At 36.3% G+C, this 26,890-nt stretch overlaps 1 protein-coding gene across 1 annotated transcript; it reads left to right on the forward strand.

Annotated features, from left to right (window-relative positions):
• Positions 1 to 1,370: 1,370 nt before the first annotated feature.
• LOC114649453 (trace amine-associated receptor 13c-like) lies at positions 1,371 to 2,416 on the forward strand. Its single transcript, XM_028798943.2, has one exon. It carries the CDS (start codon positions 1,397 to 1,399, stop codon positions 2,414 to 2,416), a length of 1,020 nt encoding a protein of 339 aa, XP_028654776.1. The 5' UTR covers positions 1,371 to 1,396.
• Positions 2,417 to 26,890: the final 24,474 nt, after the last annotated feature.

Below are 26,890 nucleotides of genomic sequence, written 5' to 3' on the forward strand. Positions count from 1 at the left end.
TACTGAGAGGCAGCAGCACCACTGTGTTACCCTAAACCCTACATGTTTACTTAATTGACAAATGATTAATTGTAAACTAATTGACAAATGATATGAAAATGGTACATTATATTATATCTCTGTGTATTCCCTCTCCAAAATCTTACTTTTGTAATTGAAAGATTTGTAATTTCCACTGGACAAACAGTGTGGGCTGTATTTTTCACTGCTGACAATTATAGGTAATGTCACACTGTGACAAATCTGGAAAAAGTCATCTGCAACAGAGAAAAGATGACTCCTGGATGCAAACCATAATACAGTCATCTTACTGTATATCCACTGTTAGTGTTCTATTGCCCATTTTAACCATTTTTTTTCTCTTTGTTATGGACAGGCTTTAGATATGGCTTTTTCTTTGAAACTCTGTCTCTTGGGGCACCATCCCAGAGTTGTCTTTTCATTGTTGCAAATGACACTGCTATTTGGTATGAGAAGGTGTCAGAAAGAAGCCAGTTGAGGAGATGCGCCATTTGTCTCTCAAGCTACTGACTCTCATGTACTTATTTGCTTATGCAGTTGTGTATCTTGGCCTTCCCCTGCTTTTTAAACCTAGTTAGATCCAGTTTACCCTTGTCTCTCAATACACAATAAAACACACCTCTCAATTAAATTTTCACATTCTCGGCAATGTGTCACATGGAATAATCTTCATATTGAAAAAAAAAAAATTCAAAAGTTTCTTCAGAAAACTGTTCCGTTTTGGCCATTTCTAACCTGAAACTGAAATTTGGGAATGCCAGTACCTTGCCTTGCAACCCTAGTGAACACAATTTACAGGTTTCAGTGGTACTAATGCAATTGCAAAGGTGACACTAATAAACATTTAGCATTTAAAATGGCTAATTAAGGATAAACTAAGGGAGCTGACTATTAGGACACTGAAAGAATAGCTGCTGAAATGGGGCCCTGCTGTCAATTTCTATGAAACGCATCTGTGCATCCAGACTTTTCACTGGTTACTGATGAAATTCAAAAGTTGTAAATGGCAACTTTAAAACGTGACATTACTGTGACCTTGTATACTTATATGTCAATAAAATGTTTTTCATGCAAATATATTCTAATTTGAATTTGAAGTAATTTCTATACTATCATAAAATAACTTACAGAACATTACTTTAATATTAAAGAAATTACATGAGCATGCAGAACACGGATAGCGTGTGATGTAAGTTATGTGACAATGGGGAATTATAACTCCCTTATCTAGATTTTTTTTTTTTTTTGCGTTGTTCCCCCCAGGGCCACCGTATTAAAGCATTAAAAATCACGTTTCATCAAAAAACCTCTTTACAATACTGACAGAAGAAAATGCCATAGGATAGTCTTGTTGCCGAACGGACAATCATTGTCAATGGATGGCAGCGCTGTGCAAGAAAATGAAGCTGTTCAATACTGTTACAATTCTGGCAATGTATCTTGCATCAAAGAAACCCGATCAACATCGGTATCTGTGATTCTTTATGTTCTTGCGGCTGTCGCGGTGATGCTAACATTTTGTGGAAATTTGGTGGTGATTATCTCCATTTCTCATTTCAAACAGCTGCACACACCAACCAACATACTGGTGCTGTCGCTGGCCACAGCAGACTTCCTGGTGGGAGTTCTTATTATGCCTTTTATGGTTATTCAATCAATAGAAACATGTTGGTATTTTGGCAATGAATTTTGTGTTATTTATTCCGTTTTTCTTTGTCTGTTAACGGAAACTTCTATTATAAATTTGGTGATAATAGCTGTTGATCGTTACATAGCAATTTGTAACCCTTTATTGTATTCGTCTAAAGTTACGGTTCGCGTTGCTTCGGTGTGTGTGGCGATTGTTTGGGTCCTAAATTTCTCCTATGGGTGTGGAATTATTTTCTGTGGAGGTAACACAGAGGGTGTAATTGGAATAGATCCTTGTCCAGGTGATTGCTTGCTTGTGCTCAGTTCATCTTGGGGCACAGCAGATCTCGTGCTTTCCTTTATTTTACCAGTTTCAATAATGGTAACCCTCTATTCTAAAATTTTCATCGTTGCGAGGCGGCACGCAAGAGCGATTTCATCGCAGCAAAGTACTTTAGTAGACCGCGCTAAACTATCAAAAAAATCTGAAAGGAAAGCTGCGAAAACTCTGGGAATTGTTGTGGCTGTTTTTATTCTCTGTTGGCTTCCGTTCTATACGTGCACCTTGCTAAATCAGTTTATCGATTTTTCTATACCTTCTGTTGTGTCTTGCGCATTTCTTTGGCTTGCATACATCAACTCTTCCCTCAATCCAATTATATATGCTTTATTTTACCCATGGTTTCAAAGGTCATTAAAACTTATGATAACCTTTAAGATTTGTAATTCTGGATCATCAATATTTAAACTGCTTCCTGAAAACTGACAATTATGTTTTGTGTTTTTTTTATTTAACGAGTTAAAGGTAATAAGTCAATCTTGAGCTAGTTTTGATGCATTTTTGAAGTCAGATTAAACCTGTTCTTGACATGGAGAATACGATGTATTATCCATCCATCCATTTTCCAACCCGCTGAATCTGAACACAGGGTCACGGGGGTCTGCTGGAGCCAATCCCAGCCAACATAGGGCACAAGGCAAGAACCAATCCCGGGCAGGGTGCCAACCCACCGTAGGACACATACAAACACACCCACACACCAAGCACACACTAGGGCCAATTTGGAATCGCCAATCCACCTAACCTGCATGTCTTTGGACTGTGGGAGGAAACCGTAGCGCCCGGAGGAAACCCACGCAGACACGGGGAGAACATGCAAACTCCACGCAGGGAGGACCCGGGAAGCGAACCCAGGTCTCCTAACTGCGAGGCAGCAGCGCTACCACTGCGCCACCCACGATGTATTATGCAATTTCTTATGAAAAAATTAACTGATTATTTCTTAAAATCTGATTTCTATACTTCAGAAATTACATGGAAATGTGTTCATATCCTTCCATTCGCTGAACAAGTCTTCCTATTTCTGTGAGAGACGAGGAGGAGTTCGGGGAGCATTGACCTTAGGAAAGAAACCAGGCGTGACGTTATGTCAATCAATAGTAACGTGGGCTCTACACACACCCACATTCATGCAACATTAAGTGTCCCCAGTTAGCCCCCTGATGAATATAAAAGTGCAGCATATACTCGATTAGCTATTTCTTCACAATTTAAAGATTGGTTAGTATTTAGAAACCCGTAAAATGTACCGGTGTAAGTAAATGTGTAAGAGTGTATCCTTCTGGAGAATGGAATTCTAACTTACGCCAGTTGCTGTTGGGACTTTGTACTGGAAAAACATTAAATCAATGGATGCATCTCGATAAATATTAAAACTTTTTATATTGCGCAGGTTTACACCAGATACTGTGCCTATCAGCTCTCAACAGCTAGATGGGTTACTGCATTTATCCTATTTAAATAATACTGACTTTTTCTAGCAGTTATTATTATTATTATTATTATTATTATTATTATTATTATTATTATTATTATTATTATGAAAAATGTGCGGAAGGATAAATATCCGCACATCTACAGGTATCTACCCTAACAACCTGAACAGTGTCCCTTTGATAAGGTTGATTAAAAGTAAAAAGACAAATAAATTCTGCTGACTCTGAGATAGATTCAGCCATAATGTTAACACTTTATGCAGGCTTGAGAATGTTATTTTACTATGAAATTTTTACAGAAATAAGGAAACGAATGAGTTCTGTGTATTGTATTGCGTTCTGTGTGTTGTATTGTATTGACCCCCTTCTTTTTGACACCCACTGCACGCCCAACCTACCTGGAAAAGGGTCTCTCTTTGAACTGCCTTTCCCAAGGTTTCTCCCCTTTTTCCCAACAAGGTTTTTTTTTGGGAGTTTTTCCCTGTCTTCTTAGAGAGTCAAGGCTGGGGGGCTGTCAAGAGGCAGGGCCTGTTAAAGTCCATTGCGGCACTTCTTGTGTGATTTTGGGCTATACAAAAATAAATTGTATTGTATTACGTTTAAGATTGCTTTCACTAAAATGTTCTGTAACAGATTAAACAGAAAAACTGCTTGCTTCATTTCATTTATATGTTGTATTATTGAATTGTTTTCATTAGTTAAATTTTATCAACAGCACAAACAATTTCAATGACTTACAAACACTGACAAAAAATACATGAAATCAAAACGGATGCGACCAATTAGTCAATAAACGTCATAGCCTTTTAAGCGACATTTAATAGTATAACTATGTGTTTTGTAAAACAATACTTGCTAAATGTCTTAGAAATGCAACTCACAAGTCTAAATCAGGGATACTCAATTTCGATCCTGGAGGTCTGCTAAATCGCTAAATCAATGTGTTTTGTTTTTTTTTTTTTTTGGGGGGGGGGGGGGGGGGGGATTTGAGACCTTGTTTAAGTTAACTAGTTTTTGCCTATTTTACTTTTTAACAGCTTCATTAAGATTTTAATTCTTTGTCCGTTTTCTTAACCAGGCATCAGTCAATGATCAGCAAACACCAGCTCACATGATTCCATTTAAACCTATATGTATCAGGAAGTATCTGTGTTAATGCAGTCTTTTGAAGTAAATGAGAGAAAAGGGAAAGACCAAGAGGTACAAATCTGTTTCGGACCACAAAACATTCGGATGATGTTCTCAGAAAACGAAAAATCTACAATGTGATAAATATTTGTCTTGGAAGAATGAAAGCAGTAGCAAGCCATGTTATTGTTTCATTACTTTACATGTCTGGCATCTAATTAGTAAACTGTAATGAATACCTGCTGCCATTGTGGATCTCCAGGACTGGAGTTGAGTACCCCGATCTAGATTATTGATAAATGTGCCATTCAGGGTAAATGCTGTATAAAGGAGCTTCATAAGCAGCTCGAATTCCTGCATCAGGGCATTATAGTTGTTTTAAAGATGAACAAGGTAAGCAGCAAAGACAGGTATTACAGAAAATTGACAGTGCTGCAGATATCAAAGCCGATACTTTATGCGTATTTGTGGGAATATAGGTGAAATCTGATCACATCAGATCAGTCACAATTCTCAGTGATCAAAAACTAGAAAAGAAGAAGTCTAATTAGACTGATAAGAAACACAAAAGCCCCCAGATTAGGAAAGAGGTAACACTGAATTCCTACTGCTCCCGAGAGGTAAATAACCTAGAAGTAGCTTGTACTTGTTTTTCTTATACTGTAGTTTTAAATTAAGAGATAAACCCAATGTCACAAAACATATTTAGCCTATTTCCAAGCCCTAACTTTTAAAATGTACAGTAATTTTCAAGAGTCAGAGTTGATCCCTGCCCATGCACTCCAGCTAAGAAATGAACAACTGTCTAAGTGCTGTGATACACATACACTAATTAGCTTCAGTATGCTCTCCGACTATTCTGCGGTGGGTTGGCACCCTGCCCGGAATTGGTTCCTGCCTTGTGCCCTGTGTTGGCTGGGATTGGCTCCAGCAGACCCCCGTGACCCTGTGTTCGGACTCAGCGGGTTGGATAATGGATGGATGAATGGATGCTCTCCGACTAGCAACAAAAAGCATTTGAGTTGTATTCCAAACTATTGGTTAAACAAAACCGATGTGTTTTAGCCTGTGAAGTTTTAAATGTTTCCTTCTCATACCTTAGGTATGAACAATAATTACAATCTTTAAGTTTAATGTATGTATTTAACTTAGTACCATATTCATTAATACTCATATTGTTGTTAGGGCCTTACTTCTGTTCATATATGAACCTCTTTTTTTCTCAAGATTTGATCCCATTTATCCCAGTTTCTTGTCATTTGCTTCCCCAATCTCTGGTCATAAGAGTGTCTATGTTGAATTCCATCATTCAGATTGGCTACCCTATACTTTTAAAAAATAATCCTTCCTTGTTTAATAATTTTATTAATTATTTTATTTTAGTATTATAAATACCACTTAAAGATTTTTTTAGATAAATACTGGTTTTCAAAGTGTATACATTATTTTTCTGGGAGGCTAACAAATGCTGCATCTGTGACTATTCTATTTACTTTTTGTCAAATCTTAACCCATGAAAAAAATAAAGACTGCCAAACTTGATACATGTCTTTCTCAGCTGGAGAGTTCTCACCCTATACTTACTAAAAATTAAAATGCTGAAAGAGCTGAGTAAAATCCACTCCTCTTGAAACAGGTACAATTTCAGATCCATTGGACCAGTGTTTGTTATGATGTCTCTGAGACAAAGCTCAGTCAACTGTTGGCCCTCCGTCACAATCACAATGAGTTAATTGTTACCATCTCTTCTCTCAGAACTGAGTCTGGTACAATCACGAATGACCCAAAGCAAATAAACAGTCCCTTATAGTAATTCAACTTATTCTTTGATGTATCTATGTTTCTCCCTTCAGTTTGTTCATCTTCTTTAGAATCACTGAATTTTTTTGATCTCTCAGAGGAGGAAATATTGCATTTGGACAGCCCTATAACTCTGGAAGAACTGAAGAAGGCTCTGGACTCTACAAATATAGTTGAAGCTCTATTCATTGATGACATTCTGCCTGAATTGATTTTGGCCTTTTGGGAAAATTTTTCTTTACCTCTTTTTTAAAAGCTGAATGCAGTCTATTCCTTGCAATATTAAAATTTAAGAGTCTACACTGTAATGACCACTCCCTTATTTAAACAAGACCCGATCCATTCTCAGAATTTCAAACCATTATCCTTAATTAATTTAAATGTTAAATTCTTTGCTAAAGTCATGACACTTGGACTTCAATATACCGTTCATAACTTTATTCACCCTGATCAAAATGGGTTTGCCCAATTTGTGTGACATAATTATTGAACTACACTTAATATAATTGATTAAGCACCCTCCTTTCCTTTCTTCTGCAGCTCTACTCTACCTAGAACTTTACTGCTGAATTTGCAAACTTGATTGAAACAATTAACTCCCCTACTTCATTTGTGCTGCTCAGAAATTCAGAGTTTTATCACTGGGTTTGTATTTCATGTCCAGTTTGCAGTTGGTAAAACCCTTTAATCATTCTGGTTTGGCTTTTAATTCAATCTGAATTTGCTCTCCCCTAAATATACAATTCAGTTATCTTAGATTCAATTATATTTGCCATGGTAGCCCTGTTTGCTAAAGTTGATACTCTTAAAAAATAAGGATTGTTTTTAAATAATTGCATGTAGTATTAAATATAATTCAAAATGTTCTTCAATTGTTGCTTTAAAGTAATCCTGTATCAATGTGTTTATTGACAAGAGCTGCAGGTTTGTGACCTGCATGATATACTAGCAGCTCTCAAGGGATACCTGAAGAAACACACACAAGAAATAAATACTGGGAAAAAGTGACCTTCAAATTAAACAGCGACATAACATATGTCTCTGTGCTTGGCTTTGCTTCAGCTCCATGACTCCATCTCACATTGCTTCCATTCAAGACTCATTCAAGATGGCCAAAAGCCCACTAGAGGAGAATAGCAAAAAATATATTGAGGAATATGTCAGGCAGCAGGTACTTATCATTATGTACAATGGAATTCCAGATGGAACCACCAAGACTGAGTGAAATTAGCCAGGTGGTGAAAAAATCCAAGTCAAACTCTACTCCCTGATGAAATAACATCCCATATAAACTATATAAGAGATTCCCCAAGGCACTAAAAGAACTATGAAAACTGATCAGTTGTTTGGAAGAAGCAGGGCATCCTTGTAGAGTGGTGAAGAGAGTTAGCTCTCTTTATTCTAAAGGAGCAAGACTCGGTTACCATCAACCAGTTCAGGAATAGCACTGCTTATTGTGAATGGTAATTTTGTTCTTCACTGTTGGCAAGGAGGCTGAAAACCTTTCTATTAGGAAGTAACAACTTAGACACACACTTCCAGAAAGCAGGGATTCCATATTGTCCTAGTTGCATTGAACATGTGTCTATGATTTGGGACCAGATTCATAAAGCAAGGAAGGATAAGACAGACCTCCACATGGTGTGGTTAGATTTGGAGAATGCTTTCTGTTCAGTTCCCACCAGCTCTTTAGTTTTGATTTGGTGTTTTCCATGAACCTGACAGTGATACAAATCTCATTGAAAGCTATTATATAGACCTAAAGTGTTGCTATGCACTTCAGGATTACACATCAGACAAACAGCAGCTTGGCAAAGGATGGGTTGTGCCTTCTCACACATCCTGTTTACAACAGCCTTCAAAGTGCTTAGGTGCAAGAACAACAGTGGGGTGAAGACACATGGATACCAGGCTTAAAATAGTACATGGATGATGTTACAAACCTTATAGAAACAGCAGTGTGCACATCCAGGCTCCTTAAATGGTTTGAAAAACTCTTTACATGGACAAGGATGAGGATAAAACCAACAAAATCATGCAGCCTCTCAATTCAGAAGCAGAACGGAATCAACAAAATCTCATTTTGCATAGGAGAGGAAAGGATTACAATCCTGGTAGAATAACCCATCAGATGTCCACCAATGGTCTTCTTCCAAACTGACAGAGAAAAATGCTAGAAATCCCTAATTGTAGGTAGGCAAAGCTTGCTACCTTATACCCAAGAAGACTCCAGGCTGTAGTCATTGCCAAAGGTGCTTCAATTAAAAGGGCCTGAATACTTGTCAATGTGTAATTTGTTATTTTCTTTGTAATAATTTTGGAAATTTTTCTAAAATCTTGTTTTGCTTTCACATTCTGGTTTATCGAGTGTTGTTTGATGTAGGGAAAAAACTTTATTTTAACACAAGGTTTCAACATAGCAAAATATACCTGAATAGGTTTTGAATCCTACACAGAATTTTTCAAATATGCAGTAGGAACCTTTTAATGAGCCAGTAAAAAATGCAAAGAGTGTCATCAGTATAGTTACAGATGGTAATGAATAATGGAAGATAATAATTACCATATTCTAATGCAATTATTCAAGCAACTCCTGCAGTTTGGAGGCACTTATATCTTAAATTAAATTAGTCTTTAACAATGCATTCAAAAGTGTTGTCATGTTGATGGTTAATTTAATTTTTTCTGTGACTGTGTCTCTAGTAGAATGGGTATTATAATGATTATTATATTGTTGTTGGTGGTGGTGGGGGTGGAGTGGTGGTTGTGGTGCTGTTGTAGTTGTGGTTGTTGTTTCCTGAAAGTTAAAACTCTACAAATAAAAGTCAGCAAGTATTCAAAAACTCCACTCCATTGTGTCTCAAATAGCAGGCTCCTTGGACATGTTGGAGTGGTTAAGGCCTCATTTACATTAAAGTATTCAGATTCCCTGCTGTTAAATTCTTCAACATCTATGACCAATTTGTAAACTAAAGCAATACGCATTGTAAATGGTAGTCTATTGAATGTGGCAAACCAGAATTTTCATTAATGAAGATGAAGCCTATGATTTTTACACACCCATCCCCAAACCACTAAACCACCACCACCCACCCCAATATTTTTGAAAAATTGTCTCTGACTTGTGTGGGGAGATATGTGTAAATAAACAGGTATCTCTGTTGGAAACTAACACTTTAGAGGACTCTAGGCCAAGACTTTGACATCTACACTGTCTACTACTGTATCCACATTTGTATCTCAGATGTTTTTAACTCTGCTTTACTCACCATTAAAGGATATAGCCCCTCCAGGGCCTCTTACTGCCAACTCCTATCCTGTGCTTCAGGACTTCCACCAAGTAACTTCCAGTTAGTGCCATGTCACAGAAATGTGCTGTTATTTTGATTTATATTGCCACAAGAACAACAGTATGTGTAATAGTGCAATACACACCTACACCTTCTTTTATTTATTTTTTACTTACAAAGTGATTAGGTTTAACTAATGCCAATAGCCTATTTAGATCAAGCATCTTAAAAAGTATATGACTCTTAATATTTAAGTTATATTTATTATGCTTTGTTTGCTTTACTGCAAGCAAGTTTAAAAACAAATTCTTGTGTCCCTATGACTTATGGAAATAACAAATTTCAAACCCTGAAAGGATAAGCCAGATAATTAGACATAAAACTTGCATATTAAACTTCAAAGTAAAAGTCAAATTGAAACAAAATGTCCATACTGTATATTTGATGTGGGTTCTTGCATGAAGCCTGTATCATTGTTATTATTATATCTTTATTGATGAGTTTCACTCCTTTATATTAACAAGTGACGCCATTTAAAATGCAGATTAAAGGATTTTCATAATGCTTAGGTTCTAACTTGTCCCTAGTTTGTGCTTGGTGTGTGGGTGTGTTTGTGTGAGCGCCCTGCGGTGGGCTGGAGCCCTGTCCGGGGTTTGTTTCCTGCCTTGTGCCCTGTGTTGGCTGGGATTGGCTCCAGCAGACCCTGTGACCCTGTAGTTCAGATATAGCGGGTTGGATAATGGATGGATGGATAATGCTTAGGTGCAAAAAAATTAAAGCAAATTAATATGAGATTAAAATATTTTCTTTTTTTTTGGAAGCAAACATGTGTCTTGGTTTGAGAAAAATATTGTATTTGCATGTAAAGACTGATAATTATTTCTAGATAGTAAACCAATGAAACTCACACATTTTTGAGATCGTATATTTTTAGATAAGTCCATATGAACGTGTCACGTCTTGACATAGCATAACCATCCAGCGGTACCGATTCACCTTCGGAAATGTTTAACTTGACATTGTTCTGCTGCGGGCCTGTTGCTAAAACTGTATGTTGCATTGCGCACTGTCTACCTGTATATGACCCAAAATTGTAAGGTTCGAGTGTTCGCTCTCACACACACCCATTGAATTACAAACAACTTTGCAGTTTTTAAAATCATATCTATCTATCTATCTATCTATCTATCTATCTATCTATCTATCTATCTATCTATCTATCTGTCTAAGTGTGTGTGTGTTGGGGGTGCTATAAATAAACCTCGTCTCAATATCAAGTTGTATTGTACTGGCACGGTTTGATGATACATTATTGTAACGTTAACAAAGACTTAAAAAATAAGCGCTAAAAAGAAAAGACAACACGCAAAATGACAACATTTTTGTAATAATCCTGAAGTTATTAAGAATTGATAGCTTGCCGATAATAACATTTACACGAGGAAATTAGTTACGCAATTAAACTTTAACAAACACAGAAGGTGTTTGGGGTGGGAGGGAGCGCATCGTAATATCCTAATAGGAGGCGGCAACGATGGTTTTCAATAAATTCGTTGAAATCAAGTCTACTCAGATAAACTCCAGGACAATGTGGTAATGGAAAAAATGCTTTGTAGGTGGGTAATTCTGGGCAGCGAATAAACACGATGGAATTCGTTGTAGAGGGAGAAATTGAACCTGTTCAGTACTGTTACTATCCAGGCAATGTATCTTGCATCAAAGAACCGAGGGCCTTATGGATCTCTGTCATTCTTTACGTCCTCACGGCAGTCGTTGTGATGCTCACCTTTTGTGGCAACCTGGTGGTGATCATTTCCATCTCTCATTTCAAGCAGCTGCACACACCAACTAATATACTTGTGCTCTCGTTGGCAATAGCGGATTTCCTGGTGGGGGTTGTTATTATGCCTTTTATGGTTGTTCAATCAGTAGATACCTGTTGGTATTTTGGTAGTGAGTTTTGTGTTATATATTCAGTTCTTCTTTGTCTCTTAACGGAAACGTCAATTGTAAGTTTAGTAATGATCGCTGTTGATCGCTACATTGCTATCTGTTACCCTTTATTATATTCATCAAAAATTACAGTTCGTATTGTTTCAGTTTCTGTGGGTGTTGTATGGCTCATAATTTTGATCTACGTGTGCGGATTCATTTTCCTTGGCGGAAATACTGAAGGTGTTATCGGAATAGACCCCTGCCCTGGAGACTGCCTGCTTGTACTCAGTTCAGGCTGGGGCACAGTGGACCTTGTGCTTTCCTTTCTTTTGCCAGTTTCTGTTATGGTGACCCTCTATTCTAAAATATTTTTTGTCGCAAGGAGGCATGCAAGAGCGATTTCAGTGCAGCAGAATATTTCATTGGATCACAGCAATATACCAAAAAAATCTGAAAGAAAAGCTGCGAAAACCTTAGGAATTGTGGTGGCAGTGTTTATCCTTTGTTGGCTACCGTTCTATACTTGTACCTTGCTTAACCAGTTTATCAATTTTTCTGTACCCTCTGTTGTTTCTTGCGCTTTTCTTTGGCTTGCATACATCAACTCTTCAATCAATCCAGTTATATATGCTTTGTTTTATCCATGGTTTCAAAAGTCATTAAAACTTATGATGAAGTTTAAAATTTGTAGTTCAGGATCATCAAATATTAAACTAGTTGCAGAAATCTAATTTTAAAAACAGCTTATACAGATTATTTTGCTTATTGCAATATGAAAACTATTCGCTTTTTTCAGCATGTACTTTCATTAAGCGAATGAATATATATAAATACATAAATACTGCCTCTTACATGTTTATGATTTATAACACCGCATTTGAAATGTAAAATACAAGTGACCAATACTTTTATTGACTTCAAGTAACTTGCAATGAATACTAGTTTGCAGGTGGACACACCTTGATTTGCGTTCCCAGGTTTGTATAACGCCTTGCCTCCGTTGCCTGACTCAAAAAGCCCGAGTTTCAAGCACAGAACGATTGTGACTTTAGATGTGTGCGCTTCTGAACAACGCTTTCGCGGATTAACTCGGAATGTTCAAATTAATTCCTTTTACCCAAAATTGAAAAACATAGATGGTTTGAAGTCTCTGCAATTAATCTCCAAATAATTTAGCCTATCTATAACATTGTTTTCATGTTTATGTATTATCTAGAGTCATAAATAATGTTTTGAAAAATTAACTAACAGAACTCAGTATTATAAGAATATTAGTGAAATAAACCTAGAACTCTCATAATAGTAATATATTTGTAAAGGGAATAACTAATTTTTGTTACTTGAGCTTATGCCTGTTTACAGCTTTGCAGTTTTATAAGAAAGAAAGAAAGAAAGAAAGAAAGAAAGAAAGAAAGAAAAAGAATTTTGCATAATACATTGATAGAATATACAATAGATGTACTTTCAGCACTTTTTTAACTCTGTTTATTAAGAATTTCAAAAACAAATTACATCACTTTTCCACAAGGTCACCTTTGTTTGTGATGCAATTTTATTGGCTTTTTAATGCTCAATTACTACTCCTCCCGCCTTCACCGTTTCCAACGAAAATATAAAAGTACGGAAACGTTTTGAACGTCCCTCGTATTTAAAAAATCAAATTTAAACGGTGAATTCAAAACGAATGCGGTGACCTCTGCAGAGACTTAAGAACATAAGAAATTTGACAAATGAGAAGAGACCATTCAGTCCATCAAGTACATTTGTTTAACTAATAGCTAAGCTGTCCCAACATCTCATCCAGATTCTTCTTAAAGGTTGTCAAGGTTTCTGTTTCAACTACATGTCTCGGTAGTTTGTTCCAAAGTATTTGATTAAAAAAGTTATAAATTAAGAGCATAAAAATAACAAGTTTTATGTTAATATTAATGTGATTTATAAAGTCTTTTCAGAGATGCTCTCATTATAAAACAATTATTTTTCAGGAAACAGTTAATAATTATGTGTATTTTTAAAATAAATATTAATGTACAATATGTGTGAAGTTTTAGCACAGATAAAGTGCGCATGATAACTATGGTCACATAATACAGTAATATGACTTATTTCTATATTACATATAAAATTAGATGAACGGATTGAATAGTGCTTGAGAAATGTATTTCAATTATTAAATGGTTCGTGTGAAACAGACTGACCATGACGTTAAATGGTACACCAAAACTAAACTTGCTTGCTTGCTTGCTTGATTGATTGATTGATTGATTGATTGATTGATTGATTGATTGATTGATTGATTGATTGATTGATTGATTGATTGATTAAAAGCTGCAAGCATTTACATGTTAAATGAATTTTGGAAATGAAGCCATTTATATTTATAAAACGAATAAAGCAATAATTAAGTCGTAAAATGTCCGCAATCCTAAAGTTTATTGCAAAAGAGCAACGAGATTAATATCATTTTTATTTTAAAACTATCAGTATTTAACTATAAACCTTGAGATAATCTAATTTTTGTATTTTTACAGATTTGTATTTTGAGCATCAACAAAGTTACTTTATCACAAGCAATAATGTATTAAAACTACACTGGTGAATGGGCAATGAACACATCCTGAATAAGCAAACTGACCACCATGAGCATGTTAGGGCTCGAAGTGATTTTTGTGTTTTCTTACGTATTGAGACCACGTTAACATGCCAGCCCACTGTGCTGCATGTTCCAGGATCAATTCTGTATTTTAACACAGATCTCACATCCATCTGCTTTATTGTAAATGTTCCAAAAATTGCTTTTATGAGGCTTAATAGACAAATATTTTAAGTTACTTACATTATTTATGACAAAACTCCCTTCAAAGTCATATAACTCAATCATCCCTAAAGTGAAATCTTCAAAAGTTTAGTGTGCAGATAATTGAAGCTGCCAACTGTACTATTGCCAATTTAATTCACCTTATCAAAATAATTTTCTTTTTGCTTCCACCCAGATGCAGGATTAATGTTGTGAATTGTAATGTTCAGTGTACTTGTATAGCATGTTTTTTTTATGTAGTTACTTAACTACATAATATAGGTCTACACATTGTTATCATTACCTGCTTGAAAACAAGGCTTTTTCTCAGCTTGTCACTAATTTTGTCCACTGTTAAATAAATAGCAATTTCCAATACTTCTGACCATTATGAGATCCATTTTTTCCTTGTCCAGAATAAAGTTTTTTTTTCTTTCCAGTAACACTACTTATTTTTTTTGGCAAAGTAGTTTTTATGCAAAAAGCCATTTGAATGTTTTCTTCTGTGTTTTGAAACAGGCAGGAATAATGATGTAGTCAAGGGCTGGAAATTATCTTCCATTTATTTACCCATCTTGCCTTCATCTCTCCATCATATCATATCATTATGAGACTGATTACTCTGTGTCAGATTGATTTATAACAATGGTACAAACTGTAACAACTTCATACACTGATATCCTTTATTACTGTACTTTTGTCAAATATCATACACAAAAATGGTTATATGTGGTTCTAAAAATATATTGCATTTTGGCAGTCTAAGATGGCTATAGCTTTGAACAGTTAACATTTTCCTTTATTTTGCTTAGCTTTACTTACTGCTCTTAATTTTTATTTGTTTATAGGAGAATACTGTACGTTTGAAAAGCAATATCGCTGTACTGGTTGACAAAATATGGTCAAATGATAAAATATGGTCACAGAGATTGTCATTTAAAATTTTTCACAAAGGCATAGTGATGAAAGGGCAGCACAGTGATGCAAAGACCATAGAGCTGCTGCCTGAAAGCTCCTGGAATCCTGAGTTCAGATTGTGAGATAGGCACAGTCTTTGTGATGTTTGGTGTTCTCTCCATTTATGTATGGGTTTGTCTCCTGTACTGCAATGTTCATCCCAATGATCTACAGGTTAGGTTAATTGATGACTCTAAATTGTCAATGTATGGGGTTTTTTGAGTGTGAAATGGACTTGCTGTCTTGTTTTCAGTTCTATTGAGATAGGTGCCAACCTCAATGACTCTGGACAGGAAAAAAGGGGCTCAATGATGAGATTCATTTAAGATACTGTCTTCAGTTTACTTTTTCCAAATTCTTCTGAACTTTGCTTGAAATGGTACCCTGCCAGTTTTCTGATAGATTATTCACAATTACTCATATTGAAGGTAGTAATGGTAAAAAATTATGTTTTCTAAAAATACAAATATATAACTACTTTATTGTGGTTACAATCTAATATAAAATATAAAGCTGAATGCTATTTTTTGTGCAATTTTCTCTAGTATCCAAATACTGTTAAATCTATATCTTTCAAACTTTGCAGAAAACTCATTTGTGCAGAGGAAGACAAAAGCCTATGTTTAGTTTCAATATTTTATCTCCTTGGGGAACTTAAAAATACCCCAGCAGGCGTGGCATGGTTAGACATAGTTGCTCTCTGGTGGGTTTGGTCAATGAAATTTTAGTTTCTGACCAAAATTCTTCCTTTTTGGGAATTAATTTGGATACCACACCTGCACATTTTTCCACTGTGGGCAGACCTGGGTATCTCTGCCAGCTACTGCATATAATAAATTGTCATTGAAGAAAAGTCATAGCCATGGTGATAACCATCATTCTTTTATTAATGAATGAAACAGGAAACCTAATCTAAAAATGTCAAAGACATAAAACAATTCAAAGACTTGTTCATAAATGAGAAGTAGTGGGGTGTAACTCATCAAATGCCAAGTAGTAGAAGAACATATGTGAACTTTTTTGCAGGCATTAAGAAAACTATGATAAACACCGTTCTCAATGAGAAAGTAAATATATAGTATTTAAAATAATAACAATAATAAAAACTTTAAACAAACTGTGCCCTGCTTAAACAAAAAAGTTGAAATCGATGACAGTAGTCTTTGTTTTCCAGGACTTCATCTAGGCTTTTCATTCCTACTCCTCTCAAAGGATGTTTAGTATTTTTTTTAGCTAATTCCTTCTCCTGTTGCAAAAAACTGAAAACATTTAATGTACCTCAGAAAGCACCCTGTAATCAGATTCTGTCATACGGGAATACATGTACCTTTTTTACCTAATTCTGTACATCAAACATGTCCACAAGTGATGAGTTAAGCAGCCAACTTCTACATTGCATGCAGTTTTGTAAAACTGATGCAAAAATTTGTGTGTTTTGTGATTAAAGTTTTTTTGGAATGTAAAAAAATATGCTTTTGTTCTGACTTGCTTTTTTCTTCTTTGGCACACTTCTTTGGATGATATATGGTCACCATCATACTTACCATCCTTCATAATCAGACTGAACTTGTCTTTTGATTCTAAACCGCAAAGAAACAGACCTTTCAGGCTCTATTGTGGCCTATTGTCAAAGTAAACATTAACTATAGGCCAAAAAAAAAGGAGTAAAAATTAAATATTAATTATAAAGGAAGACTGGAAGCATTAAATACCCCTGGCTCAAGCAGCAAAAAAAAAAAAAAAAATACAAATACAGTCTGAGCAATAGAATCAAAGAAGGTTTATCCAAGGCAGAGTCGGCATATATTTTTTTTTAAATTTGAGTTTATCTGCATTCATCAATATATCTCCCAGCATTTTTTTCTTTTCTTCAGCCAGCTTCAAGTATTAAAAACAACTATCACCTCTATTAAAATGAATCACTTAATTAAACTGGTAATAAATAAACTCCTGCAAAAAAGTAACAGAGATCTCTAAATGTTTATGCAGATATGTTTGGCAAACTGTTGGCAAAACGTACTGCCTAACAGTTTCAACCTGTTATTAAACCTTATCAGACTTATTTTTTCTGGATCTGTTATACTGCAGATAACATTTGTTGTCTCCTTTATATTATTGCTGTAGCTCCAACTTTTATGTCTTCTCTGGATGACCTTCTAATAATATATATACTGTACATTGAAGGCTTTTGACTGTCTGAACCGGGTCTATTTTGACGGATTCTGCAGTATATTTGATTAGTATGTAAATCATTAATATAATCAAGAATCTTTATTCTCACTATAGTTAATCATTTCCAACATCACCACAACATAATCAATTCCAATATGACCCTAACCTTTCTTATTTAAAAATGTGTCATAAAAACTTGTCCTTTATTTCCTTTACTTTTAAATCTTTCTCTTGAGCCTCTTGCAATTTCCTTTTGTAAACTCGATCTGGTCATTGTCATTACTACATTGAATGTCTTCCAAAAACCTCCTTTGTACACCAATGACACTCTACTTTTTCTTGTTAATGATATTTCACATTATCCCCCCCCCCCCCCCAAACTTATTTATTGTGTTCCTATAACTCTAATAATGTTTTTTTTTTCCTAGTCTCAAATACTATCTGCCTTAAATATATGTTGCCAACAATCCTATCTTCAACTAGTAATTCAATTTACAAATTATTTAGATATCCTGGAGTAGACATTTCTAAATTAGAGCACAGCATAATTTTTCAATATTACTACATTTTAAATAGTATACAGTAATAGAATTTCTTTCTTCATACTCCCTTCTACACCACCTGTGGAAGAAATTCAATTGGAAAAAAATATTGTCCTCAACTAGGAAGTCTTTGACTCAGGAACAACACAGGAGGAAACTTGTTTATTGCAGATTTTATTTTATTTTCAGCAAATGCTTGAAGTGGGAACATAATGTAATAGCCATCTGCTAAGGTACAGTACCTTGGGTAGATATTGTCAGCAAATGGTCAAAAAGTAAAGATTTTATTTACAGATAACTAAATATACATAGCCATGCAGAATTAATGTTAAAATATTCATCTGTATTGTGATTGTTTTGTTGGCTTACACTATCTGAATATTTACTCTGATTGGTTAAAAGACACGAGATGAATTCAGCAGAGAGCATAGCCACCTTATACCTTAAATGTAAACGTGTCTATTAGTAACATGGCATAGTAGTGCTGTGAGCAACACTGTTACCACATGGATACAACAGCTTGGATTTGAATTCTGCACCTGGATATTGTTCATATGGTGTATGTTCTCCTCATTTTTGCTGGAGTTTCTCTTTGTAACCTCTGGATTTCTTCCCACACCCCCAAAATGTGTAGGTCGATATAATTGGAGATTCAAAATCTCACTGTGAACCCTGGGATGAACTGATTCCATTCAATACCATTTACTTACTTTTCGCCAGTGCTGCAGAGACATCCTCTGGCTCCCTGGTACCCTGAACTGAATTAAGTGAGTTTGAGAATGTTATACCATTCCATTCACATGTGATTATATTGCACATTGCATACTTTAATGTAAGAGTGTTTGCATACATTTTGGTCACACCATGTAGAAATGCCAACACTTGTTCTGTATGGTCCCACAATCAGGGCATCATAATGTTTGGAACAATTTGCACCACAGGTGCTCAAGGGAAATCAAGGGAAAATGTGTCTTTGTCCCAGAGATAATGGAGGGCACTGTGCATTAGTAATTTAATTTCAAAGGATAGACATACATATACCAATGCATCACATAAACATTGCAAATTGGTTACAGGTAGATATCAACTAGAAATTCTCTGTTCCACCTCATGCCAAGGGTAGTTGTTTGGATGAAGCCTAGTGTCATGTAGGTGTTGCAGAAACCTTGACAAGCTCTAGAAAGTATCAGAATGGGAAACTGACAGAACGTATCTACAGGCTAATCAAACAACCTTGTTGGATTGAATGTCTTCCTCTCATTTGTCAACTGTCTTATGTTTTTATGGGAATTTGGCAAACTATACTATACTTGTCTTCTTGTCATTTACATCTATGTCCTGTAGGCAGCCATCAACAATAATCTGTAACAGAATTTTTCAGGCAATTTGCCTTTTCTCGTATCCCAGTTTCAAACCAAGGGTGCCTATTGCCTCTTCCTCTCTTGGCTTTTACAGTACATTTATTATTTACTTGTGTTTTCCTAAAAGTAACACACAGAAGTGTCCTTTTCTTTAAAATACCAATTTATAGCCAATTACACCCTCTCCTATATTTTTTTGAGATGTCTCCTGACAACTTGCTCTAATGGCTAGGCCTTTGATTCAGTGCCTAGCATGTCTGAACCACTGGTCTTGGATAATAATAAATTCACAAGTATGTTGCATACACTATTGTATGGCTTGGTAACAGATACTGCACATAGGATTCTGAATAACTGCATTGACACCAGGATTTCAAGGCTAGTAAGATGGCTGTCCCAGCCTGTGGTATGTGAATACTTTTCTGGGTTTTACCATATGAGCTGTCCTTCTTAAAGTTTCCCCCCTCTGTCACTCTGTTGTTCTGTTCCTAGGTCTCCCAGACCATTAGTGAGCTCCACTGGTCATTAATATTTCCCACCTGGGATTCTGCAACACTGGTCTCCATTGCTAGTGATTGTCTCTGTTCCATTGATTTTCCTGGCTATGGATTTCTCTGCATTTTCCTTTTCACTGTGTTCAATGTAGTTAGTGTCTTTTTCAAGAGGTAAGTCATTACTAGTCCATAGACAGGTGCATCACATTGTGGGAACTTAGTCTGAGGGGATCTGTTAATCCTGTTTCCCAATTTCCACCTCTTGGTACAGCCAATTGCTCTGTGTCCCATTCAACCATGGCGGAAACAATTGGGGCACAATTCTTTTTCCTGCTGGACACACTATCTGCATCTTCATTTGGAACTACCCCTTGATACCCGAGTGTTTAATTGTAGAAGTGCATGGATGGCTGTCTGAGTATTGTTATCAGCATATTTCACTATATTTTCAAAATTTTCTGCAGGTTCTGGCACTTGAGCCGTCAACTGCTTCACAATCTTTTTGAAAAATTTTCTAGCACATACACTTGAGCTGTTAGCTACTCAATAGTTGTACTATGAGATGGAGATGCTTGGATATCATCAATCATCATCATCAATCCTCTTCATCCCCTGTGGGACATAAGGCTTCAATGAGCTCCCTCCATCGCCTGTGGTCCTTTGCAGCATGTTGTACTTCTCCCCATGACAGGTTCATCTTTTGAAGCTCTTGTACCACCGTACTACGCCAGGTGTTTTTGGGTCTTCCAGTTTTTCTTTTTCCAGGTGGTGTCCATCTTAAGGCAACTCTTGGGATGCGGTTTTGCTCCATCCTTAACACATGTCCAAGCCATCTTAAGTGTCTTAATGTAATGTCCTTGGTGATGCATTGACTGTTTGTTTTCTTGTATAATTGTTGGTTTGATATTTTGTTGGGCCAAAAGATCTGCCAGATTCGTCTGAGACATCTGTTGTGGAAGACATCAAGTCTCCTCATGTCTGTACTGACCACACGCCAACATTCTGAACCATACAGGAGGACAGACTTTACGTTGCTGTTGTACAGGAGCATCTTTGTTTTTAGGCTGTATTGTTTAGATCTCCAGATGGAACGGAGTTGGGATAAGGCGCCCAGAGCCTTTCCCAGCCTTGCTCTAATGTATTTATGGACAGCACTGTCCTTACTGATTAGGCTGCCAAGGTAGGTAAAGTCCTCCACAAACTCTAGTGGTGCTCCATTTACCTGGATGGGTGCTATGGGGATGGAGTTTATGCACATCACTTGGGTTTTGGAGGTGTTGATGTTAAGTCCGGCCTGTCTGGCATATTTATGAAACCTGTCAGTTTTCGATTACATGTTGGAGTGGTTTGTTGAAAGGAGAGCAACGTCGTTTGCAAAGTCCAGGTCTTCCAATTGAGAGGACAGGGTCCATTGGATGCCTCTGGGTTTGTCTGCTATTGTATTGGTTGTGATCCAGTCTATTGCAAGTAGGAAGAGGATGGGAGAGATGATGCACCCTTGTCTCACTCCAGACTGTACAGGAAACCATTCTGTGAGAGTGTTGCCCATAAGGACACTACACTCAAATTTTTCATAGAAGATTTTTATGATTGTAATTATCTTATCTGGGATTCCGTAGTACTGGAGTATCTTCCAAAGAGTGTTACGATGGACACTATCAAATGCTTTCTTGAAATCAACAAAGTTGATGTACAGGGGTGTGTTCTATTCTAAGCACTGCTCTAGGATGTTTCGCAGTGCAAAGATCTGGTCTATACATCCTCTTCTTTTCCTAAAGCCTGCTTGTTCTTGTCTAAGCTTGGAGACAATAGCTGGCTCCATTCTGTTAAGGAGGACTCTGCAGAACACTTTGCTTGGGATGGACAGAAGGCTGATTCCTCTCCAGTTGTCAAAGTTTTTGGTGTCGCCTTTCTTTGGGATTTTGTCAATGAGGCCCTTAGACCAGTCTTCAGGGATGGTATCGCTGTTCCAGATGTTTTTGAAGAGATCGGTAAGGACTTTAGTTGTTGTTAAAATATCGGCCTTCAGCATTTCCTCATGGATTGCATCCAGGCCACATGCCTTGCCACTCAGAAAGATCAGGGGAATTGATGTTGATATCCAGGATGTAGTCTGTTGTTGTGATGTTGGCAGGTTGTTCTGTCTCAGGGTGATTGAGCACTTCCTGGAAATGCTGTACCCATCTAACTGCTTGCTCTTGCTCTGATGAGCAAATATTGCAGTTCTTATCCCTGATGTGGGTACTTTGGTTTGTGTGATTTCCACAGAGAAGTTTGGTGATCCTATATACAGACCCCAGATTTCCCAAGGCTGTGGCCTTCTCTGCTTCCTTTGCCAGGCTTTCTGTAAAGGTCCTCTTATCTCTCCTTGCACTCCTCTTCACTTCTTTGTCCTTGTTTTTATAGGACAGCTTGGCTTTTTCAGTGAGTCATTGGGACTTAAGACTCAAAAGCTTTGCTTTTATCTGTTTTCTCTCCTCAATTTTCTGCCATGACTTCCATTCCATTCCATTTCCATTGTTTGACTCCTCTCTGTTTATAGCCTAAGACTTTATCTGCTGTTTCAAAGTATATGTTTTTAATGATGTTCCATTTGTGATTTACAGAGGGCTCTTCTGTTTCAAGGGTAGCATCTAATGTGCTAAAACGGTTCCTCAGTTCCAGCACGAATTCCTTATTTTCCTTATTTTCCTTTGGATAATGGAGCTTTACAATATCTAACACCTTCTGCCGTTGGCCTTGTGATAGATAGATAGATAGATAGATAGATAGATAGATAGATAGATAGATAGATAGATAGATAGATAGATAGATAGATAGATAGATAGATAGATAGATAGATAGATAGATAGATAGATAGATAGATAGATAGATAGATAGATAGATAGATAGATAGATAGATAGATAGATAGCTTTTTGTTGAGTTTAGGAGACAAAGGATACTTGTAAGGAAGTTCATGCCAGTGCTATCGGTGTACATTCTGGAATTTATAAAACTGCTGATATTATTTCACAAAGATGTTACTGGCCTGGTTTTATGCTGACATTAAAATGGCTACGTTTTCTGATAATTATAATCATTATTTTAATTAAAACACTATAACTGTCAGAACAGATTCAATAAAATGTTTCAATATCTCAGTTGCTGTTTGTCGGACTCTTTAATTGACTTGTCATACAAATGTGTATCAGTGGATATTTGGTACCTCATTTGACAAATAATATGAATGTTTCAAAATCTCATAGATAGATAGATAGATAGATAGATAGATAGATAGATAGATAGATAGATAGATAGATAGATAGATAGATAGATAGATAGATAGATAGATAGATAGATACTTTATTAATCCTAAGGGGAAATTCACAAAAAAAAAGATAATATAAAAAAAATAAGATCGGCATGTAAAAATCCAATTTTTCACAATCAAAAATTGTGGCGTCGACCTCTTCAGCTTGAGCTTGATGGTGGCAATGAGCCATGCTCGGAAAGCTGTCAGATTATCATTATCAGTTTGCTTCACAATCTCTTCACATTTTTTTGCTAGTTCAGACACTTGAGTTGTTAACTGATTAATACCTGCACTGTCCACTTTCACCGTATCATTTGCTTGGCTCACATTAGTCTGATCAGCCGTGTACTGTCTTTTGCCTCTACTGAATTACAATGACTGACCTATGGTTACTCAGAGTGTTGAGATTCTTTATTCTGTCTGCTTCCTCCAAGGTAGATTGACTTATCTTCTCATCAGTCACCTTCAAGTCAGTGAGAAATGGTTTTATGTTTTGTCTGATGTTGTTATTCTTTTTATTCAACTCAAAGGGTGTGAAGGAATATGCCCTGAACCAGTCTTTTATCATAACTGAATTCAGCTCAGTGCTGCTCTGAGGAAAACAGCACACGCTGTAGAAGATCCATTATTCAATATACAAATTGTTCAGGTGTTTCCTTATCTTGATGTTTCATGTTGCTCAGTTCCTGAAACAGTTCTGTGCTGCTTTTATCCCTAATGCATAACCTAAGAACTCATTTGAGTTCATCTAATGTGAGATCATCTCTACTCATTAGAAAAGTTTTGAAGATACTCGGTTTAATTACTTTTAGTACAGACTTAATAACTTCAAACTCTGTAAATACCTTATGTAATCCTGCATCTGTTTACTAAGGTTACTGTATGTAATTTCAGAATCCCCATCTTTGAGTTGCCCACCATGGACTTTGAACTCCTTCTGAGGCAGAAAAGCAGCAACATCAGTAAGTCTCACTACCTGATCTGAAGCAACATTAGGAAGGCATCTTCTTCCCAAGTCCCCAAGGTTCCTCCTAATTTCAAAATTTCTGCCAAGGTTGGGCTGGTGCCCTGCCCGGGGATTTGTTCCTGCCCTGTGCTGGCTGAGATTGGCTCCAGCAGACTCCCGTGACCCTATGTTAGGATATAGTGGGTTGGATGATGACTGACTGACTCTAACACACAGAAATGCCCATTACATACAGCATGAATTGACCCAGTGATGACCTAGTTTTTTTGTTTTAAATAAATAAATGTTTTGCAATTAACTTTTATACAACAGAAATTGAAATGTCTTCAGTTTGCTTTGGCATGACTGGGCTTCATACATACTTTACACGTTTGATTTCACAGATGCAACTTATTTATTTATTTAATCAATTGAAGTTATTGGCATGTAAATAGCTACTTAGCCTACTGTAACATAAAATTTAGATTATGAATGAGTCATGAGCTCTTGAGCATTAACATCAGTTGCATTAGCTGAAACACAATTGATTTAATTTACATATGAATAGAATGTTTACAAAAATCATTCAAATAAAGTGAACAGCTTTCAATTTTACCAGAAAAACTCTTGTCTGAAATCTGGAATTGAATAGCTATTAGAAAGGCAGAAATAAAAAGACTAAATTGCCCTAAGTGTTGAATAAACTTTAAAAAAAAAAACTGTGCAGCTGGTTGCTTTATTTCTTTAAGTTTCTCAGCTTTACTTTGTTTACAATGAGTTGCTTATATTCGCTAAACTGCAATAAGATGTAATGCAATAAGGTGCAACAGGCAGCAGTGATCACAGTTCTACCAGCTGAGTATGGGAATTTAATATATTTCACTTTACATTCTCGGCGTCTCTTATATTCTCAGATGTTACAGACGAAGGCAGCCATCAGATTCCTCCAATCCTCTTCGCTCACCTTGTGACAGCTTTCAAGTTCCCAGCGTGTCCAAAAGGTAGTTGATACAGGCCGACTGCTTGGGTCTGTATCTGGTGATGAGAGCAGCTTATCATTGATTTAGAAATTAATTTAGAATTAACAGTAACAAGAGTATCATCTGAACCTCACCCCTTGGAACCTTTATGCTATGCATTTGGTGGCCGATCCCAGCTCCTACCTGTATCCTTTAAATGCCCATGTCACTATTCTCCATATGCTTTGGGACTGCCCTCCAGTTTGTGCTTTTGGGAGAAATGTTTCCAACTGTTTATTTACAATTATTTCTTTTAATATTCCTGTTTGTCTCATTTATTTCTTTTCCTTGACATCTCTTCTCTTATTTTGACCTCTATCCAGTGAAGGTTATTTCATCTGGATACCATTTCTGCTAAGCTCATATTAGCATTTTGCTGGAAACCTCCTCACTCACTCTCTGTACATTTACAGAGTCTACTTGAAATTTCAGTGGTGCAGATTAATTGGTCATCTGGTTCCAATATAGAAAAGTGGCAACCTGCTCTACACTTAATTCAGAGCTGGCAAGAAAAGGATGTGTGCCATGCTACTAATCTTAATCAGTAATTTCCCCCTTTTTCTTAATCCTTTTCTCCACTGTGTCTCTCTGTGTCTTTTGTGATTACTGAATTTAAAATAAAATATTCTGATCACAAAAAATAGTAATGATAACAAGCCAGATGCCAAATCTTAATATTAACAATTAAATAAGGTAGGTAATCACCTAAAAAAGGCTGTCAAAAAAAAAGAGGATAAATAATAATATATATATAATAATAATAATAAAAGAGGAGAATCTAACAAACAAACAGAAAACAAGTCAATAATGTCACAAGTATCAAAACATTCCCGTTCCCTACTCTCTTTCTTTCATGGTTGCTTTACCTCTGTGTTCTGTGCTTAACAGGGTAATGGCTATTCATTTCTGCAACCAAAGTGTTTAAAGTGATTCTCTCGGTCTTCTGTCCCCCGTTTATCCCCAAAACTCTAGTGCCTATGGCATGCTTACTTTTAATGCAACCCATGAAGGTACAAGGCACATAACACTCTAGTAGCAGATTGCCTATGTTTCTCTTACTTTGTGTTCCCATATCTACAAATATACAAGATATGCAGCTCTCAAGCAACTGCTTATACCCATATTACTTCTACTGAGGGATAACCTGCCTGTTCCTACTGTTCCTCTTCCTCTTGCCCTTCCTAACTTTGTCAATTAATTGTTAGTCTGGGAATCTGTCACAATGTCCACTCAGTGATTACTGCCAAGACTTGGACAAAAATTCCATACAGAATATTAAAGCATACATTCCTTTTCTATATTAGGATTGAATTAGTGGTCAATATCAGGTATAAGTATAATTTATGCTCCTTGTGGTAAACATAAAATATCAAGTTCTATCAGCAGGTTTCCACATCAAACTTTCCTTGATAATGTACCTTAAATAGAACATATTTCTGTGCACCCTCTTTTCCCCGGGTGACATCAACTAAACATATGGTGGGTAGGCACCGTATATTTGATCTATTAAAAAAAGTTAATAAGTTGTAGTAGTGCATTTCATTATGAAATCCACAGTGAATTGTGGCATAGAAGTCTGCCCAAATACATCATACTGTATCTCTCATACTGTTGAGTTTTTATTATTCCATCCATCCATTCATTTTCTGAAACTACTTATTCATTTCAGGGTGCCCTGGGGTTTAGAGTGCACTCGTACAGCATCAGACACAAGGCAAGAGTCAATTCTG

This window comes from Erpetoichthys calabaricus, chromosome 3, assembly GCF_900747795.2.
Source record: "Erpetoichthys calabaricus chromosome 3, fErpCal1.3, whole genome shotgun sequence".
Lineage (NCBI taxonomy): Eukaryota > Metazoa > Chordata > Cladistia > Polypteriformes > Polypteridae > Erpetoichthys > Erpetoichthys calabaricus.

Bases quoted from the DNA above. Each gene is read 5' to 3' on its own strand.
- LOC114649453 (XM_028798943.2), top strand. From the start codon at position 1,397: ATGGATGGCAGCGCTGTGCAAGAAAATGAAGCTGTTCAATACTGTTAC.